Source organism: Salmo salar, chromosome 12 (assembly GCF_965601325.2).
Source record: "Salmo salar chromosome 12, fSalSal1, whole genome shotgun sequence".
Taxonomy (NCBI): Eukaryota; Metazoa; Chordata; class Actinopteri; order Salmoniformes; family Salmonidae; genus Salmo; species Salmo salar.
The window spans coordinates 48,975,033-48,996,359 of record NC_138302.1 but is presented as its reverse complement, the minus strand read 5'-3'; the positions used below and the strand labels follow the sequence as shown (position 1 = coordinate 48,996,359).

General features: G+C 45.8%; 1 protein-coding gene across 5 annotated transcripts in view; it reads right to left on the bottom strand.

The window, feature by feature from the left end:
• LOC106565254 (histone-lysine N-methyltransferase SETD5) overlaps positions 1-21,327 on the bottom strand; it is a 51,462-nt gene that overhangs the window by 2,465 nt on the left and 27,670 nt on the right. Inside the window, exons 3-23 of one of the 5 annotated variants that reach the window (XM_014132154.3) lie at positions 20,297-20,399; positions 19,571-19,845; positions 17,684-17,742; positions 12,494-12,681; positions 11,906-11,944; positions 9,437-9,894; positions 9,045-9,162; positions 7,880-7,989; positions 7,447-7,747; positions 7,201-7,284; positions 6,953-7,102; positions 6,500-6,862; positions 5,954-6,211; positions 5,615-5,738; positions 4,457-4,737; positions 4,156-4,212; positions 3,468-3,974; positions 2,795-2,887; positions 967-1,271; positions 473-600; positions 55-143 (exon numbers count right to left, since the gene is read on the bottom strand). In XM_014132154.3, coding sequence (XP_013987629.1) covers positions 55-143; positions 473-600; positions 967-1,271; positions 2,795-2,887; positions 3,468-3,974; positions 4,156-4,212; positions 4,457-4,737; positions 5,615-5,738; positions 5,954-6,211; positions 6,500-6,862; positions 6,953-7,102; positions 7,201-7,284; positions 7,447-7,747; positions 7,880-7,989; positions 9,045-9,162; positions 9,437-9,894; positions 11,906-11,944; positions 12,494-12,681; positions 17,684-17,742; positions 19,571-19,845; positions 20,297-20,399 — 4,090 coding nt within the window. The remainder of the gene's footprint in view (positions 1-54; positions 144-472; positions 601-966; positions 1,272-2,794; positions 2,888-3,467; positions 3,975-4,155; positions 4,213-4,456; positions 4,738-5,614; positions 5,739-5,953; positions 6,212-6,499; positions 6,863-6,952; positions 7,103-7,200; positions 7,285-7,446; positions 7,748-7,879; positions 7,990-9,044; positions 9,163-9,436; positions 9,895-11,905; positions 11,945-12,493; positions 12,682-17,683; positions 17,743-19,570; positions 19,846-20,296; positions 20,400-21,327) is intronic. The other 4 variants (XM_014132155.3, XM_014132156.3, XM_014132157.3 and 1 more) reach the window with 4 other exon arrangements.

The following is a 21,327-nucleotide window of genomic DNA, read 5'->3' as shown; positions in this document are numbered from 1 at the left end:
AAAACCAGGCGAAACAAAACACTCAACTCTCACAAATGACAAGGGACACCATACCTGGTGTGTGTAGACAGACGGGCTGTATCTCTGTGGGCTTTTCATGGGAGAGGCCAGGGATACCGTCTGGATCTCATACCGGTGTGCATCTGGGATAAAACATAACAGGACACAAGCTTAACAGGAGAACAGATGGTACATGCGTGCACATTCACTGAAACCTCAGAATCCGAAATGAATTTGGCAAATGTCGTCGTTCCAAACTAGGCTAGATACCTAGCCTACCTTTCAGACAAAACAGACTTAAGACGAGAAAAACCAAGACAAACTAGCCTAAACATGCCTCTATATTTCAGACTAGAGGTCTATGTTTTAGTCTAGTCTAAAATTGGGACAGGAAGACATCTGGCCTGAATTTCCTACTACTTCATTTATGTGAAAACAAAAAAAAAAATGGTAGTGAAAACGAGTGCAGTACCAGGGTCCTTGTCTGTAGCAGAGCAGTCCGTTCTCTTCAGCACACGGTCCATCTTGAGGGAGCCCCTCAGTACCCGCTCTAAGACGCCCTGGCCCTCCCTCAGCCGCTCAACTGTCGTGGGCACCATCCTGGACCAAAGCAAAACACCAACACCGTCATGTACAGTATGTTCAGTCACACACACACTTATGTAGGACCCTATAAAATCTGTACAATATTTCTTTTTTTGTCGATATTTTCAGGTTTCGCTCTCAAAGTCACATTTTTTATTTTTTTTTATAGAAAAAAAACTAACAAATTGGATGTTCCAAGTCCACAACAATGCTTAAACCATGTCAGGAGACCACTTTTGAGGTCTGGGAAAAATCTAAAGAAATGCTTATTTTTGAGTGTAGTTACCCTTTAATTCAACTGCACACCAGCAAGACAAGTGAATGCAAAGTGACAGGGAACAAAGTGCTGTGAGAGGATGTGGTGGCGGTGTCTAGTCTTACCAGTGGCTGGTGCCTTCCTGAGCCCTGGACTGCTGCTGTGTTGGTGGTCCAGGGGCGTGGGAGGTGGTAACGTTGTGGTGGTTATCTGGGGGGCTTACCTCCTCTATCTGGGGGATGGAGGAGTGGGTGGGGGAGGAGAAGGAGCTGTGGGGGGAGGCTGGGGGCTGTAGGTGGAAGGAACGGAGGCCTGCAGGGGACTTGGAGCTGGCACAGATGGAGCTGGGGCGGGTGTCCAGGGAGCTACCCCCGGGCTCTGGGTCCCTGCTGCTCCCCTGCTTTCTCTTACGGTACTCCAGCAGAGACACCTGAGTCGTCGCGGGAAAAGAACCATCCCTAGTCAGTCATATGTACAGCCTTAGTCCTATAACACACACACACACACACTACCACTGGTTGCATTGCGACACCAGTGATTACTCACCAGTACAGCATGGTCAGGACGTCATGCATCAACTCAACTGTTAAACAACTTACCTTGAATGCACGTTCGCTTACACATTATCAACGGACTGACCAAACATCCAAAATGTTACCAAACCCTGAACGGAAGAGCAACCACAGGTCACCGATCTACTACTTCTACCATCCTGGGAGTTCTATGGTGGGTCAACATCCTCAGTTGCTGTGGTTATCTGACGTGGATACAGAGGTGCAAAAATACAATACCTTGGCTGACAATTGGAATGAGTTGACTTTGACAATAACAGACAAACAACGAAGCAATCCAGGGTAGCTTTATCACGCTCTCCCTACAGTGTCGGGACAAAACCCTGCTGAATGGCAAAGAAACTGGCTTTTTGTACCAGAGTATTGATACTGGCGTCAACGTGATTACCAGAACCAGGAAGCTATCATATTCTAAAATGGGTTGTGTCACACACACCACCATTCTGTTTTGACTTTTGAAGCCTTTGTTCTTTGTGGATAGTTAGTAACGGGCCAAAATGAAACATCAGCACAGGCAACTTATCATTATCAAATGAAACATCACAACACAAAGCAACCACTGCGAGGTAAGAAACAAAACAGAAAAAGGGGGGGGACGACAAAAACAGAACCACAGGGTACTCGCTTACGGTACATACACCCACACTCAAGAGACAAATGAGAGAGAACAGCCCGGCAGAAGGTCGTCATGAAACAGGCAGGAGACTCAAGGAGGGGACGGGGGAGGGGGAGGATGAGAGAGATGAAGGCTGGCTGAATGGACAGCCCGATATCAGGGCTACCAGGAGGCCCCGCCTCGACCCTAAGAGCTGCCGTTAGAGGCTTAGGACTTGAAGAGTCGCCACACAGTAGGGTCTTCGGACCCGAGGACTACTGTACTTGTTAGGGCCTTTTGATTCCGCTTGGGCCCTTAGAACAGCTTCTCGGGCTCCAAAGACTACTTTTATGGAGCTTCTGCTTGTCCTTGGGCCCTTAGGGGTGCCTCTAGAAGGGGTGCTAGTATGGTTCTTAGATGGGCATTGGCCATACAGCTGGCATGGATCTGACTTGGGCATGGATCGAGGCTGGTGAAAGGGGATGCGGGCACAGGGGGACAGAACTATGGATGAGATGGACCATAGACGAATGGCCAGTGTAGCCGACGCCAACAGGGCCAAGCCCAACCTCGGCAGCCTGAAGACGACACCATGCATCATCGGGCTCGTAGCACGGCGCTCCGAGACGACGGGGTGACCATGTTTCTGATAGAGATGTTTTGATATAATAGGTCATATTCATGTCGTTTTTGGGGGGGGGAAAGGGGAGTTTGGGGGCGGGGCTGTGTATGCGGATGCGAAACAATATTTACATGCACACTTCTAAATGGTATGGAAATATTCACCATATTGTGTACTGTCTTGTATTCACGTCTTACTGCTATAGCCTGGTAACCTGGCTGTCCTGTCAGCAGACTAACGGTTTGCAGGTTGGCCCTCTGCCTTGGTAGAAACAGTGGAAGAAAGACTTGGCAAAGGTTTCAGGAGGAGCATAGGGGGGAGTGGGAGGGTGAGGAGAGGGTCGACAGAACACAAAACCTGTTGGGCTAGCTGCAGTAGGAAAGACAGAATACACATAAAGAGAGAGAAAATGTAAATCATCCTAGAAGTACGGCATTGTTTGTTTCTAAAGACATGTAATGACAATTGTTACCCCACGTCTGTTTTGATTTAATTATCTCTGCGTGGAATCACTGAGCCCACTTGATCTAGTTGACACAAAGTGAATGGGAAAACACAAAGCAAGGAAAGACTACAATGACCGAATAGTCATTCAGTTTCCACATACTCTACCACACTCAATATCACTCTTTCCCCTCAAATGTGGACATTATACCAATAAGCATGTAGGCACTTCTTCCATACTACCACTACAAACATGATCTACCTAGCATACCGCCATTTGGGAGTTTCATTTAAAACACAAATATCTTTGTTAAAATAATACAATTTCTTTGGGGGAAAAAAATAATAATAAAAAAAAGAAAATCAGGAAGAGGTTGAGAGAGTTGGACTTGCCTTCTTTTTCTGCGGTGGGTTACTGGTGTGGTGGGGAGGGGTGCCACTGTCTGGGTAGCCCCCGCCATAGTGCTGCTCGCCATAGGGCGATAGAGAGCCAGGCCCTGCCTCCGCCAGAGGCCCTTGGCCACTCACGGTGCTGTAGAAGGACTCGGCCGGGGAGAAGCTGCCCTCCGATTGGCTGAGGCGCCTGTCGGTGGTGGCGGGGTTGCCCAGGTTGGCGTTGAGCGGGGAGCAGGTATAGATGAGGTTGAACTCAGTCCTGAAGCTCTGCTCTCTGGCCTGCTGGGCCGACTCGGACAAGGTGCCTGGCGCCAGGGGAGTGAGGAGGCCTGCCCCGCCCACCATGGAGGCCAGCGGCCCCTGCGTGTCGGGGGGAGGAGGCCCCGTTGCCAAGAGGAGAGAGAAGTCGTCTGACATGGCGGGCACAGGGCCATCGAGGCCCGAGGACAGGTTGGGGAACTGCAGGGCGCAGCGCGGGGCATCAACGTCCGGTTGCAGACACGGCTACAGGTGGAGGAGGAGGAAGAAGAGGGAAACAGGGTTACGAAACTTGTGACAAAGGAGAAAAAAACCCACCTGCCCTCATCTGTCCTGTGTTCCCTATCCGGTGACACTAAAGCTAACGCATCTAGCCCCGTCTCCAGTGCTCTCACAGTTACTCTGGGTCTGTGGGGTGAATGCCTACCTCTGGAGAGATGGACTCAGGCCTGTGCACAGGAGAGGCCTCCGGAGATGATATGTTCTTGATGGGTAGAAGAAAGACATGAAATACCATTATAAACAGATAGATAGCACAGCGAAAACAACCATGTCTATGCACTGTAGCGTTGTACGCAGAAATGTCATGTGTTCTGGTACCCCACTGACACACGCTCAGTATGTCGTGTGTGTGTGTGTGTGTGTGTGTGTGTGTGTGTGGGTGTGTGTGCGCGAGCGTGTTTATTTCTGTATGTCTGTGTGTGTTTATCCGCATCCTTCCAAAGTACCTCAAACTGCAGTGGCGTGTTGCAGCGGCTGGTTGGCAGCGAGGGCAGTGGCGAGTAGCCAGCCATGCCGTTGGACAGCCGGCGCTCCTCGTCGCCGTAGCAGCCCAGCAGCGCGGCGTAGGAGGCGGGGCTGGGCAGGGGTTGGTCCGACGGCAGCGGGGGAGTGATGGGCGACAGGGGCCGCAGCAGCAGACCATGTTCTTCTGAGCCGGGCAGAGGCGGCGCTGCCTCCACCTCCGGGCCATATATGGACCGCCGCTTCTTGGGGGGCGCCGCCAGTTCTTTTTTTTTTTTTAATTGGAAAGAAAAGCAATAGCGTCAGACGATCTGCTGTGACTGGTGTCAGCGCACACCGATGAAAGATCTTTGTTTGGGGTTAGGTTCACTTAAAATGATGTACATGGTTGACTAATTAGGATAAAGTAAGTAAAACAATACCAGACTAATAATAGCCAACGCTAAATACTGGCATGTCTGAGGAAGTGTGCTCGTCAACAGCAAGACTGTTATACCGGACCCGGGTTCCAAAAACAATTTTTTCAACTATTATAAACCTTTCAAATGCTGCATCTGTGCTTGGCTGACCTCTTGCAATGGAACAAAAAAAATGAAAAGTCCCAAAAGTGCAAACATCGTCGACCTTGAAAATGCTCAAAGTATTTGAAAGACTTGGAATAGTATAAACCAGGTCTGTACTAAACTCAGCAAAAAAAGAAACTTAACATGTGTAAATTTTTGTATGAACATAAGATTCAACAACTGAGAGAAACTGAACAAGTTCCACAGACATGTGACTAACAGAAACAGAATAATGTGTCCCTGAACAAAGGGGGGGGGGGGGGGGGGGGTAAAAAGTAACAGTCAGTATCTGGTGTGGCCACCAGCTGCATTAAGAACTGCAGTGCATCTCCTCCTCATGGACTGCACTAGATTTGCCAGTTCTTGCGGTGAGATGTTACCCCACTCTTCCACCAAGGCACCTGCAAGTTCCCAGACATTTCTGGGGGGGAACAACCCTTGCCCTCACCCTCCGATCCAACAGGTCCCAGACTTGCTCAATGGAAGAAAAACGTTTCTTTTTTTGCAGAGTTTAGATTACAAATGCTACTAGACTTGTTAGTAGACAGTGAACAGAAAAAAAAAGACGTTTGTAGATACCGGCTTTGAAAGGGTTGGGGGTGGAGCTGCTGCTGTTACTTTGGTGGGAGGAGGTGGACTCGGTGCCGTCCTCCAGGCCCCCCGAGCAGAGCCCGCTCTCATCCTGGGCTTGTTGGATCCATCTCTGCACATAGGGGAGATACAAACAGGCATCAGACAAAATACCGGAACACTGAATATCCTTCAAACCTATGAAGGGTAGTGGACAAGTGCACACTTGGTATGCATCCATTTCTAACAGCCCTGTCCTTCTCAAGCACCCACTACACATCACATTATCCATGTACCCCTCTATTCCCCATTGACCCCAACAACTTCCACAACTCCCTCCACCGTTACCTTTTTGAAGGAGCCGTAGGTGGCGTCCACACTGACGGGCCGGCGCCGGCGCTCAGGGTTGAAAGGCGAGCCGAAGCGCACGTAGTGTTTGGGCGCTGTGCAGATGAGCGGGGAGGCCGCAAGGCCTGGCAGCATGTTGAGTGTAGTCGCCAGCACCGTGGGGTCGGTGGTGATGCGCAGTTGCCGCTCCACCGTGGGTGCCTCCTGCTGGACTACCTTGTCCAGCACTTTGTCGTTCAGCCACTCCGTCACCAGATACTGGGGGAGGGAGAGATCATTATTTGCAAACAAATTCTGGAAGACTCGTTACCGCCAAATTCTAAAAAGGGACTTTTTAGCGAGAAATTTGGGAATTATTTTTAACTAATTGTGGAAGAGACTTTTAAGAGCCAAATTCTACATGTGTGTATATTGGACTATAAATGTTGTAATACAAACACAAAAAACAAAAAAACTAAAGAGTTGTCCTGGTTCATTAAATGTTTAAGAAATAACGATTAAATACAAAACTAGATGGTGGTTGGAAGTCAGCCCCATCCCGCTCACCTTCTTAGTCTTAGGCAGGTTGCGAAGGTTGCCCTTGTTCAGAGCACTCAGGCCTTCTCCGTCGAGGAGTTGCCCAGCTCCCAATGCTCCGTCCCCCAGCCTCAGCTCTGTCCCGGGTCCCCCCAGGGGACCCTCCTGCCCCTCGGCCACCACCGCCTGCTCCAGGGCTGCCTGCTGCAGGGCCAGGGCCTGCCGCTGGCGGCGGGCTCGCTGCGATGAGCTGGAGCGGTAGCGCGAGATGCGGCTCTTGGGCCGTGGCTTGGAGGAGCGGGCCGGGGGAGGCTTGGGGGGCGCCGCGAGAGGGGCCAGGAGGGGAGCAGTACACACCAGGGCCTTGTCTGCGTCGGCTGCTAAGGAGGGTTCCTGGAGAGAGAGTCGGGGGGGGTCAATATTGAAATTGGTCACAAAGTTCAAAGAGAGAGTGGCGGTAAGGGGGATGAAAGTCTGACTCACGGTGACGTAGGTGGCACGGCGGGTGCTTATCCCCACCCCTGCTTGGTGGGCCGCAGCGTTAAGCCCCGTGGGGTTCCCTCCGCTCCCCTCTCCAGGCTCCAGGCCCTCCTGTTTAAACTCGTCTATGCCCCCTGCGCTGGGCGTCCTCTTCTACAGACAGAGAGAGTGGGTTACGAACTGCAGACTTACACTATGATTTGATAGTGACAGTGGGTTGGTTGGTGCGACAGGAATTATGTGGCACATACCGGTCTACTGGAGATGAGGACTCCGTTCTCGTCCAGCTCTTCCTCCTCTCCTTCCTCCAGCTTCACCCCATCTAGGAGTCCCTCCTGTAACACACATTACTTTGTGATTGCGAAATGGCGCATTAATTTTCATTACACACACCCCAGTGTGTCTCTGTAGGAAAGCACCACGAGTTGTAAAATCCTCTACAACCCACCCACCCCGTCTCTATACATACACGTCTTTGCACCAAGACAAACACACACCTCTGTGTCACTGTTGCCCAGGCTGACGTTGCCCTGCAGCGTCTCCCGGACCTCGCCACTCTCCTCGGGCGGCTGGTTACTGTCATCTGACATGCCTAAAGGTCCCTTGCCGCCACCTGGCCCCTCCATCTCTCTCCGCTGGGCCTTCCGCCGCCGCGTCTCGGCCCCCGTGGGTTGGGAGGGCGGGGGCAACGACCCCGTTGCGTGGCAGAGCAGGGTTTCGCGCGGGCTCAGGTTGTGCTTCAGCACGGGGCAGTTCTGCTGGTTGCCCTTGTAGCAGGCACAGTCCACCTTGTAGTTACTGCAATAACGATAACAATAAAAGTATTTTCTAAAACCCAGATGGACACTTTAGGGTCGAGATAGAGAAGAGCGAAACCGCACTTTGTGCTGATATAAAAAGGCTTTACAGATATACTTGATTGACACTGACCAGCTATTGAACTCGTAGTCAAAGCCGATGGTGACCTCGGCGTCCTTGATGATTTGCGTGACGGCGTAGATACAGAGGTGGATCATGCCATCAGCGATCATATGCCGAACCTGGAGGGGACAGAAGACATTTTGCATTAGCTTGGCTAGGACTGTATCCACTTCCCCCTAGAACAGGGGTCTCCAACCTTTTCCAGCATGATAGCAACATAAAAAAATAATAATAATGAAACATGTCACAAGCTACTCTTTTTTTCTAGCTTTCAAATAGGCACATTCTTCTCTTCTCCTCTCCCCTGCAACTCTTCCGCAGGTCCTTACTGTACAAGAGAAAGCAGTGCACTGTTTTCTGTCAATATACCTGGTAAAATTATGGTTAATAAAAAAAACTAAAGGGGCGCACTTTCAAATCTGTGATTTATTATAAAATTATGTTTTACTCACTTGTATTTTTCCTGGTTTTAGATTTTAGTATTTCACTCTCAAAATGACAATTGTTCATAGAGAAACAACAAAATTGGATGTTCTGAGTCAATGGTTAAATCATATCAGAAGACCATTTTTTGTTTAGGTCTGGAAGAAAACTACCAAATTGATTAAGTGTAATTCCCCTTTAATTGCACATCTAGCGAGTGAGGAAAGTGCTGTCTAATGTGCTGGTCTAGTGATGGTTCTGTACTGCTGCTGCTCATTTCAAGGCAAAGTTCGCAAATAACAATAGATTCTCATGATATACTTCTGCCAGGTAAGCCTACAATGCAGTTAACATTTCATTGAGAAGGTTTTGGGGAAAGCACCACAGATAAACAGGGGCAACTTTTCTGGAAATTAATTGGCAGATATTGTTTTAGGTTTGGCTTTTTAAGCCAATGGGTGGCTAACCAGGGGTGGGATAATGTCAGTGTTGCGTTGATTAGATAGTAGTTGGGAGCTTGCGGTGTTTGATACTTGTGAGATTGGTCAATAGGCATACATGGCCTCCTCTCCCTATCTCTTTTCCTTCATCTATACTGATGTAAGAGCCCAGGAAAGGTGAGAGCAAAATTCACCTGGTCTGACATTTCAAATGATGAAGTGAACTAAGGAGAGGAGATGAGGGAGTAAGTGTAAACTATTGAGATACACCCAATGCCTTTCTTGAAGAAAAATTAAACAAGATGGCTGACCTCTGCGCTGGGTGTACAGGACCTCCGGATGAAGCGTGCATCATTCCCAAATGTCCGCGCGTCCACACACATCTCCACGTCGTTGAATTTGGAGTAGAACAGCACGAAAGGGTAGGGCCTAGAAGAAGTCAAAATCATGTCAAAACTTGTATTTTTTTCATAATAATACATCCTCAATTTCCTTCATAAAAACCATGCAATGGTGCAGCATATGAAAACAAATATTCCACCTTAAATGTCAGATTTGACATCTTACATATTAGTTGGTTGGGTTGCAAAAAAAAACAAAGATGCCAAATTTTTATTGGGCCTGCTTGAAAAAGCATGGAAGTTTGGGGAACGTTTAGGGAATTCAGCAACCATATGGAGAAGTGTAATGAACGAATGCATACTTTTTGAAGAAGTGTCCGTTGACCTCAAACTGCTGTTTGAGCATGACCTTGCCCCGGTACTCAATGATCAGAGTGTCTGGCTCTAGATCCCTTGACGCCCGCAGGATCTTCCGGTGCTTCTGCACACGCGTCACCCGCCCCAGTTGTAACTGCATCTGAGAGCCAAGCACCGTGTTGTTGCACGCCAGCTCCGTTCGGTTAATTGTGTCCATGGCATTGGCCGAGGCGTTGACCTGGGCCGGTGAGGTCGTCGTTGTCGCTGGCGTTGTATCACCCACTACCACGCCCTCGGCAGCAACAGTAACGGTGGCGGCACGGTGCAGCTGGAGCAGTGTCTGGACGTCAGCACTGTACTGGTTGGCCGTGGCCTCCTCGTACTGGTCCGTCCACTGGCGGATGCGGCTCTCCCATCCCTCCGCTGTGGTCTCGTCCACCGCGCTGGCCTCTGTAGTGGAGTTCTGGGAGGGGAGTAGAATGTTTTTACTTCAGAGCCGTGTTGTGTTGAAAATACATATCTTTTTATTTTATTCACCTCCATTCTAAGACCTTTCATAAATGACCATGTCAGGTGTACAACCTGTGTTTCTTCCCCTTAGATGAATGTGTTATCATGGGTGGGTGGTGCACTGTGCTCTATATCAACTTAACATATGATAATAAAATGGGTGTATTTGTGTTATGCTCAAAGGAACGTGTCACTCAATAGAACCCTGATGCTAACAAAGTGGCACTGATTTCTTCATCCCATTAGCTACTGTTGTGAAGTGTATTTATACATTGATATACAGGACCAGTCAAAAGTTTAGAAACACCTACTCATACAAGGGTTTCTTTATTTTTAGCATTTTCTACATTGTAGAATAATAGTGAAGACATCAAAACTATGAAATAACACATGTAGAATATGTAGTAACCAAAACAAAATAATAATAATAAAAAAAGTGTTAAACAAATCAAAATATATTTTATATATTTGAGATTCTTCAAAGTATCCACCCTTGGCATTGATGACAGCTTTGTACTCTTGGCATTCTTTCAACCAGCATCATGAGGTAGTCACTTGGAATTAATTAAATTAACAGGTGTGCCTTGTTAAAAGTTAATTTGTGGAATTTCCTTACTTCTTAATGCATTTCAGCCAATCAATTGTGTTGTGACAAGGTAGGGGTGGTATACAGAAGATGCCCTATTTGGTAAAAGACCAAGTCCATATTATGGCAGGAAGAGCTCAAATGAGCAAAGAGAAACAACAGTCCATCATTACTTTAAGACATGAAGGTCAGTCAACCCGGAAAATTTGAAGGACTTTGAAAGTTCCTTCAAGTGCAGTCACAAAAACCCATCAAGCGCAATGATGAAACTGGCTGTCATGAGGACCACCACAGGAAAGTAAGACCCAGAGTTACCTCTGCTGCAGAGGATAAGTTCATTAGTTAGCAACCTCAGAAATTGCAGCCCAAATAAATGCTTCAGAGTTCAAGTAACAGACATCTCAACAGCAACTGTTCAGACGAGACTGCTGTGAATCAGGCCTTCATGGTTGAATTGCTGCAAAGAAACTACAAGTAAAAGACACCAATAAGAAGAGACCAAGAAACACGAGCAATGGACATTAGACTGATGGAAATCTGTCCATTGGTCTGATTAGTCCAAATTTGAGATTTTTGGTTCCAATCGCCGTGTCTTTGTGAGACGCAGAGTAGGTGAACAGATTTTCTTTGCATGTGTGGATCCTACCGTGAAGCATGGAGGAGGTGTGATGGTGCTTTGCTGTTGACGCTGTATGTGATTTATTTAGGATTCAAGGCACACTTAAACAGCATGGTTACCACAGCATTCTGCAGCGATACGCCATCCCATCTGGTTTGCGCTTAGTGGGACTATCATTTGTTTTTCAACAGGACAATGACACACCTCCAGGATGTGTAAGGACTATTTGACCAAGGAGAGTGATGGAGTGCTGCATGAGATGACCTGGCCTCCACAATCGCCTGACCTCAACCAAATTGAGATGTTTGGGATGAGTCGGACCGCAGAGTGAAGGAAAAGCAGCCAACAAGCGCTCAGCATATGTGGAAACTCCTTCAAGACTGTTGGAAAAGCATTCCAGGTGAAGCTGGTTGAGAGAATGCCAAGAGTGTGCAAAGCTGTCATCAAGGCAAAGGGAGGCTACTTCGAAGAATATCAATTTGTTTTGATTTGTTTAACACTTTTTGCTTACTACATGATTCCATATGTGTATTTCATAGTTTTGATGTCGTCACTATTATTGTACAATGTGGGAAAAAAGAAACGTTTAATGAATAGGTGTGTTCAAACTTGACAGGTACTGTATATAAATTAACTTCACAGCAGTAGCTAATGGGATGAAGAAATCAGTGCCACTGTTAGCATCATGGTTCCATTGAGTAACCTTTGACTGGTACTGTATAACTAAACAAAAGATCCTCGGGAAGGAATTCATCTTACCTTCATCCTCATGGACTTTCTAGAACCCTCTCTGAAGGCCTGTAAAGACAGACACTCATTTACACAACATTTCAGAGTCTACTCACAGCGTTTAGACAACATTCAGAGGGTCTCCTACTCACAACGTCTAGGCAACGTTTCAGAGAGTCTACTTGTGTTTACACGTTTCAGAGATTCAGCTAAATAATATAGCAAAAATAACTTTATGCTACTAGAAAAAGACCGCAACTTCTCTCTTGGGCTCTAGAGGTATAATTGGCATATTAAGAGCAAGTTAAAACGAGGAACTTTACCATCTTGGTCCTCTTCCTAGCTGTGGGTTTTGCATTTGCTCCCTCATGCCACACAAAAAAAAGTGTGAAAAGGGGCTTTGGCACACTTGGCCATTTTCCCCATACTTATTGGTGTCTTTAGCAAGGATACTCTTTCCATCGCTACCACCTGCATTTAGCCCACATGGTGGCTGGCACCTTCCGCTAGCACTTCATTTGGCACTCTTGCCTGGCATGTCTCGCATTTCACACACACTTAGGACTCTCTGCTAACTGTGCTCTTTTGAGGACTGTGCTCTTACTCCCAAGTTCCTACCTTTATTTTCTTGCCCTTGGGCACTCCGCGGGCCTTCTCCGTGCTCTTCTTCCTCTTCTTGGACTTGTTCCGCTTGACGCGGTTGACTGTGAGTGTGATGCTGGTGGGCGTGTGCTGCGTTGCTGTGTAGGACACCGTGGCGGGCGACACTTCCTCGTCGCCACTCTCCGTGGCGCTGCTATCGCCCACTAGAAGCGCAAGAGAGACTTGAGCATTCACAGGTACTTGGCAAAGTTAGTTTCCACCTGGTCACGCCAACAGTAAAGACTTAGGGTGGGTTTCCCGGAACAAAAAGCTTTTTAAAATAGAGATTCTGCATTGAACTTTTTAGACCAGGTTTAAGGGTGCTTTCACACCAAATTGGTTTGGAACATTTTTTCCGAACTCTGGCGCGTTTTCTCCCTTAGTTCAGTTCGTTTGGACTGGTGTGAACACTATCCACACTAGTGACCGCACTAAACACACCGTGGTTCGTGCAAAAAGGGTGATCTCGGTACGATTCCATTTGTACTGTGGTGTGGTTCGCTGCAGGTGATCATGCAGTCCGGACCAAACACAGTAAAAGAACCAGAGGTTCATTCAGTATTATTGGTTGTTTGACTGCGAGCATTTGATCAAATGCACGCAGTACATTAACATACGGTGAGTAATAGCACATTTATGAGTGCATTCGATGCAGATGAATGGAGAAGGGGGCTATACTGTAGGCTACTGAGCCGGTAGTGAAATTCTACACACCCCTTGCACACAGTCTTCACATTTTGCGGCCTTAACTTCTAATGGCTTGGGGGGCGCTATTTTCACGTCCGGATGAAAAGTGTGCCCAAAGTAAACTGCCTGCTACTCAGGCCCAGAAGCTAGGATATGCATATTATTAGTAGATTTGGATAGAAAACACTGACGTTTCTAAAACTGGTTGAATGATGTCTAAGTATAACAGAACTTATTTGGCAGGCGAAACACCGAGGACAAACCATCCAGGAAAAAAAATTAAATAAAAAAATCACTCTTTTCAATGGGGTTTCCTTGAGAATCTAGAATTCTAAGACCGTTGCTTGCAGTTCCTATCGCTTCCACTGGATGTCAACAGTCTTTAGAAATTGGTTGATGTTTTTCCTTTGTATAATGAAGTAGCAGCCCTGTTCAGAACGAGGGTAGAGTGAAGTGTACTGTTTGATAGAGGCGCGTGACCTGAAAAGCAAGCTCCACTTTGTTTTCCTCCGGTATTGAACGCAGTTTATCCCTTCTTAAATTTTATCGATTATTTACGTTAAAAAATACCAAAAATTGTATTTGGAAAGTTGTTTGAAATGTTTGGATAAAGATTACAGGTAAGTTATGAGATATTTGTAGTCATGTTGCGCACGTTGGAACCGGTGTTTTTCTAGATCAAACACGCCAAATAAATGGACATTTTGGATATATAACGACGGAATTAATCGAACAAAAGGACCATTTGTGATGTTTATGGAACATATTGGAGTGCCAACAGAAGAAGCTCGTCAAAGGTAAGGCATGAATTATATCGTTATTTCTGAGTTTTGTGTCGCGCCTGGCGGGATGAAATATGTTTGTTTGATGGGGTGCTGTCCTCAGATAATAGCATGTTTTGCTTTCGCCGTAAAGCCTTTTTGAAATCTGACACGGTGGCTAGATTAACAAGAATTTGAGCTTTAATTTGGTGTATTGCACTTGTGAATGTATGATTATTATTTTTATTTTTTTTAAATAGATCTTTAAAAAAATACAAAATATTTGGCGCTCTGCCATTTCACCGGATGTTGTCAAATCAATCCCGTTAACTTCTTGGTGACAGGGGTCGTTTGACATGTTTCTATGAACGGTAATGGAACTATGACTTTTCGTCTCTGGTTCTGCGTGTTATGCCTTTGGATTAGTGACCTGAACTCGTGAACAAAACGGAGGTATTTGGACATAAATATGTAGTATTTCGAACAAAAAGAACATTTCTTGTGGAAGTGGGAGTCCTGGGAGTGCATTCCGACAAAGATCAGCAAAGGGAAGATGTATAATACTAATTCTGAGTTTAGTTGACTCCAAAACTTGGCGGGTAACTGTATAGCTTGCTTTGATGGCTGAGCTATGTACTCAGAATAATGATAAATGTGCTTTCACCAAAAAGCCATTTTAAAATCTTACACAACGGTTGCATTAAGGAGTAGTATATCTATAATTCTTTCAATAACTGTTGTAAAGTCTATCAACGTTTATGATGCGTATTGATGTGCTCATTCACCGGATGTTTTGGTGGGAATACATTTTCTGAACGTCACGCGCCAATGTAAAATGGGGTTTATGGATATAAATATGAACTTGATCGAACAAAACATACATGCATTTTGTAACATTGAGTCCTGGGAGTGTCATCTGATGAAGATCAAAGGTTAGTGATTCATTTTAGCTGTATTTCTGGTTTTTGTGATGCCTCTCCTTGCTTGGAAAATGGCTGTGTGGTTTTTCTTGTCAAGGTGATGTCCTAACATAATCTAATGTTTTGCTTTCGCCGTAAAGCCTTTTTGAAAATTGGACACTGTGGTTAGATTAAGGAGAATCTTATCTTTAAAATGGTGTATAATACTTGTATGTTTGAGAAATTTGAATTATGAGATTGTTGTTGTTTTGAATTTGCCGCCCTGCTATTTCCCTAGCGTCCCACATAGCCCATATTAGTTAACGGGATTTGAGCTTTAAAAAGTTCATAAAACATCTAAAAAAGGATTACATAGTATTTTCAAGTAATGAGGTGGGAGCATCCTGTTATGCGTGTCATTGGCAGGGACTGGGGTGTTTCATATGTCTTTTGATCCTGACAAAGGAGCAAAGCTCACGTAAAAAGTTAAAGGAAAACCTGCCTCAGCCTTCTGAAAACCTAACCTTGGGATAGAGTTTTATCAGCAAGAAATTTACACAGATTTCTATGCCAAAGACACACCAGAATGGCTCTCCAAGAGGTGTTGCGTGTTCATGAGTGGTCTAGCCTCTGTCCGGATTTAAATTTGTTTGACAATCAGAGTCAAGGATTAAATATCGCTGCGCATCAATGATTCCCAACCACATTTACTGAGCATGAGAAATTTTTACCAAAACAATGGACATATGTTGCCCTAAGAGTTGTGCAAAGTTGGTAGAACACTCTTCAAAATGATTCACAGCTGTAAACTCTGAGGTGTGAAGACATACGCAACCAAACTTTCACTTTGAGTATGTGGAGTAGGTCGTTCAGATCTGAAGGAACAAAATCCAATGCAATCCATTTTTATATTTAATTTTAAGGCAGCAAAATGTGAAGATTAGTTAAAGTCGACACACCCCTTGCACAGGCACTGGAGTATACTCTTCTCCTCCGGCGGCCGTTGTCACAGTTAGTGGATATTGCGCGGTTTCCTCACGCATTTTGTTGGATGACCAAAGCGAAAGTAATAAACTCAGCAAAAAAAAGAAGTGTCCTCTCACTGTCAACTGCGTTTATTTTCAGCAAACTTAACATGTTGAATCTTATGTTCATACAAGTATTTACACAACAGACAAACTGAACAAGTTCCAGACATGTGACTAACAGAAATTGAATAATGTGTCCCTGAACAAAGGGGGGGGGGGGGGTCAAAATTAAAAGTAACAGTACTGCAGTGCATCTCCTCCTCATGGACTGCACCAGATTTGACAGTTCTTGCTGTGAGATGTTACCCCACTCGGCCCTAGCCCTCACGCTCCGATCCAACAGGTCCCAGACTTGCTCAATAGGATTGAGATCCAGGCTCTTCGCTGGCCATGGCAGAACACTGACATTACTGTCTTGCAGGAGATCACACACAGAACGAGCAGTATGGCTGGTGGCATGCTGGAGGGTCAGGTCAGGATGAGCCTGCAGAAAGGGTACCACATGAGGGAGGAGGATGTCTTCCCTGTAATGCACAGCGTTGAGATTGCCTGCAATGACAACAAGCTCAGTCCGATGATGCTGTGACACACCGCCCCCAGACCATCCACCTCCAAATCGATCCCGCTCCAGAGTACAGGCCTCGGTGTAACGCTCATTCCTTCGACAATAAACGCGAATCCAACCATCACCCCTGGTGAGACAAAACCACAACTCGTCAGTGAAGAGCACTTTTTGCCAGTCCTGTCTGGTCCAGCGACGGTGGGTTTGTGCCCATAGGTGACATTGTTGCCGGTGATGTCTGGTGAGGACCTGCCTTACAACAGGCCTACAAGCCCTCAGTCCAGCCTCTCTCAGACTATTGCGGACAGTTTGAGCACTGATGGTGGGATTTTGCGTTCCTGGTGTAACTCGGGCAGTTGTTGCTATCCTGTACCTGTACCTCCAGGTGTGATGTTCGGATCCTGTGCAGGTGTTGTTACACGTGGTCTGCCACTGCGAGGACGATCAGCTGTCCGTAATGTCTCCCTGTAGCACTGTCTTAGGCGTCTCACAGTACGGACATTGCAATTTATTGCCCAGGCCACATCTGCAGTTCTCATGCCTCCTTGCAGCATGCCTAAGGCACGTTCACGCAGATGAGCAGGGACCCTGGGCATCTTTCATTTGGTGTTTTTTTAGAGTCTGTAGAAAGGCCTCTTTAGTGTCCTAAGTTTTGATAACTGTGACCTTAATTGCGTACCGTCTAAGCTGTTAGTGTCTTAACAACCGTTCCACAGGTGCATGTTCATTAATTGGGAAACAGTGTTTCAACCCTTTACAATGAAGATCTGTGAAGTTACTTGGATTTTCACAAATTATCTTTGAAAGACAGGGTCCTGAAAAATGTTTCTTTTTTTGCTGAGTTTATGAAGCTTGGGACACAAGTTATGCTTCTTGATAAATCTTTCAGTGTTAACTACCATTTTCTCCAATAAACAAATTACTCGTATGAACACATGGTTGTTTAACATTTGGCAATGTGAAACCAACCTGACCAAACGCGAAAAATACAACGTAACAGATAAATCCAAAGTCGGATTCGTACTATAGCTACGAAATGTGTGTGAAAAGCCCTAAACATAATCAGTGTCCAGGAAAACTGGCCCATGGAGTTTACGTGGTTTAGTTGAGGCCAAGTGGCACCATGTATATACGTAACGCCAATGCATTAATGTGGTGGCTGTATGCGTTTTCCATACTTGGAATACGCACAGTGAGATGTATGTTATGTAGTCTGTCATTCACCATACCTGATACATTTTCTTGTTTCCGGCGTTGGCCGTCCAGTCCTTTCCTCCTGTCTAGCCCCCTGAAATCACAGAAATGAGAACATTACAATCAGGAAATTGCAGATCTTATAGGCCTTTAGCAAGGTGATATATATACACATGACTTATACTATGTCTATTAATCTAAGACAAATAGAAGTGGTGACCCACCATTAACGTAGATAGATACACACACAGTTGAAGTCAGAAGTTTACATAAGCGAGTTTTAATGACTCCAACCTAAGCGTTTCAACCACTACACAAATTTGTTGTTAATAAACTATAGTTTTGGCAAGTCGGTTAGAACATCTACTTTGTGCATAACACAAGTAATTTTTCCAAGAATTGTTTACAGAGATTATTTCACTGTATCACAATTCCAGTGGGTCAGAAGTTAACATACACTAAGTTGACTGTGCCTTTAAACAGTTTGGAAAATTCCAGAAAATGATGTCATGGGTTTAGAAGCTTCTGATAGGCTAATTGACATCATTTGACATCATTTGAGTCAATTGGAGGTGTACCTGTGGATGTATTTCAAGGCCTACCTTCAAACTCAGTGCCTCTTTGCTTGACATCATGGGAAAATCAAAAGAAATCAGCCAAGACCTCAGAAAAACAAAACAAGTCTGGTTCATCCTTGGGAGCAATTTCCAAATGCCTGAAGGTACCACGTTCATCTGTACAAACAATAGTATGCAAGTATAAACACCATGGGACAACGCAGCCGTCATACCGCTCAGGAAGGAGACTCGTTCTGTCTCCTAGAGATGAAAGTACTTGGGTGCGAAAAGTGCAAATCAATCCCAGAACAGCAGCAAAGGACCTTGTGAAGATGCTGGAGGAAACCGGTACAAAATTATCTATATCCACAGTAAAACGAGTCCTATACTGAGATAACCTGAAAGGCCGCTCAGCTAGGAAGAAACCACTGCTCCAAAACCGCCATAAAAAAATCCAGACTACGGTTTGCAACTGTACATGGGGACAAAGTTCATACTTTTTGGAGAAATGTCCTCTGGTCTGATGAAACAAAAATTGAACTGTTTGGCCATAATGACCATCGTTATGTTTGGAGGAAAAAGGGGGAGGCTTGCAAGCCGAAGAACACCATCCCAACCGTGAAGCACAGGGGTGGCAGGATCATGTTCTGGGGGTGCTTTGCTGCAGGAGGGACTGGTGCACTTCACAAAATATATGGCATCATGAGGAAAATTGTGTGGACACATTGAAGCAACATCTCAAGAAATCAGTCAGGAAGTTAAAGCTTGGTCGCAAATGGGTCTTTCAAATGGACAATGACCCCAAGCATACTTCCAAAGTTGTGGCAAAATGGCTTAAGGACAACAAAGTCAAGATATTGGAGTGGCCATCGCAAAGCCCTAACGTCAATCCTATGGAAAATTTGTGGGCAGAACTGAAAAAGCGTGTGTGAGCAAGGAGTCCTACAAACCTGACTCCGTTACACCAGCTCTGTCAGGAGGAATGGGCCAAAATTCACCCAACGTATTGTGGGAAGCTTGTGGAAGGATACCCGAAATGTTTGACCCAAGTTAAACAATTTAAAGGCAATGCTACCAAATACTAATTGAGTGTATGTATGTAAACTTCTTACCCACTGGGAATGTGATGAAAAAAATAAAGGCTGAAATAAATCACTCTCCTATTATGGTGACATTTCACATTCTTAAAATAAAGTGGTGATCCTAACTGACCTAAGACAGGAAATGCTTACTAGGAATTGTGAAAAACTGAGTTTAGATGTCTTTGGCTAGGTGTATGCAAACTTCCGACTTCAACAGTACACACACACAGAGCGTACCATGTATTCAGAACCTTTTCTCAAAATGGCTACTGCCGGCTCTCACCTGCAGCTCTCGCACTTAATGAGGAAGCCATCCTGAGTCAGGCTGCAGTGGCACCAGCTGGCCACGGCCCCTTCTTCCTCCGACGAGCTGTCGCTGTCAGCAGAGTTCTCCTCCTGGTGGCCGTTGTCATGGTAGCGGGAGGTAGGGCCGCGTGCCACGCCGTTGAGCTCCATTCGAGGGATGATGGTTTGGGAGAGCGGTGAGGCGGGTGGGGTGGGGGGAGGGGGCGCGCCATAGTTGTGATCCTGACAACACACAACGGAAGACTGTTGCATCTTCAAACAATGGGTGTTCAGGTACAAAAAAAAAAAAAAAGAGGAAGGGGGAAACGGAAAATGGAAGACGAATGAAAATGAGGGCAAACAAAATGGTACGTGACAATACAGCATGTTAGCTAAAAACGCACGAGGGCGCTGGAAACGTGTTAATCAGCATTAGCGATTCATAGCATTGAAGCCTTGCGCCGACTATTTTGCTACGTTTTTCTAGATACTTAGCATGTCATGCGGGACTCTCCTTCCTCTCGGATGTAAGACTACGCTTGCAACAGTACTGGCCTTACGCGCTCATGGGCCGACACATTCATTTAGTATACTGCCGAAAAGTCCATAAGGAACATCTTACAAAAAAGGTACTTGATCGGAATGTTGATAGTCAGATATGAGAGAGACTGGCCTATAAAATTGGCCACATTGTGATAAAGGAAGAAAAGAGCGGTGTACTCACAGTATATGGTAGTCCCCGATACCCATGACTCTGTGCACTCACACAGCTGTGGTTGGGGTAGTTTTTCTCATTCACGGCAGGGCTTGCTTCCACTGACTCAGGGCTGAGAGAGGGAGAGAGAACGAAAGCGGTAAGCAGGAGAAACATACATGGACAGTAAAAGAGTAATGGAAACAGACACACCGAGAAATCGGACTGCTGATAGGTACTTAGCACAGTTGGAGGCTGTTCCTTCTCTTGCAAGAACAAAGATGAACTAAATGCTTTACCAATAAATAATTGAATTCACTCTCCATTATCCCATACTGCCAGTGTCAGTTCGCTTGCTAGCGTCGCCATTTAGCACAACACAGCTAGCTACTCCATCGACTCGACAGACAGGCAGCTGCTTCATTCAAAAAACAAATCCATTGTGATTTAATTATAATGTTGCTAACTACACTAGTTCTCTATACAAATATAAAACAACATGTAAAGTGTAGGTCCCATGTTACATGAGCTGAAATAAAAAGATTCCAGAAATGTTCCATACGCACAAAAAGCGTATTTCTCTCAAATGTTGAGCACACATTTGTTGACATCCCTGTTACTGAGTATTTCTCTTTTGCCAAGATAATCCAGCCATCTGACAGGTGTGGCATATCAAGCTGATTAAACAGCATGATCATTACACAGGTGCACCGCGTGCTGGGGACAATAAGGCCACACTAAAATGTGCAGTTTTGTCACACAAAACAATGCCACAGTTTCAAGTTGAGGGAACGTGCAATTGGCATGCTGATTGCAGTAATGTCCACCAGAGCTGTTGCCAGAGAATTGAATGTTAATTTCTCTACCATAAGCCACCTCCAACATCATTTTACAGAATTTGGCAGTACGTCCAACTGGCCTCACAACCGCAGACCACGTGCAACCACACCAGTTCAGGACCTCCACATCCAGCTTCTTTACCTGCGGGATCATCTGAGACCAGCCACCCAGAGAGCTGATGAAACTGAGGAGTGTTTATGTCTGTAATAAAGCCCTTTTGT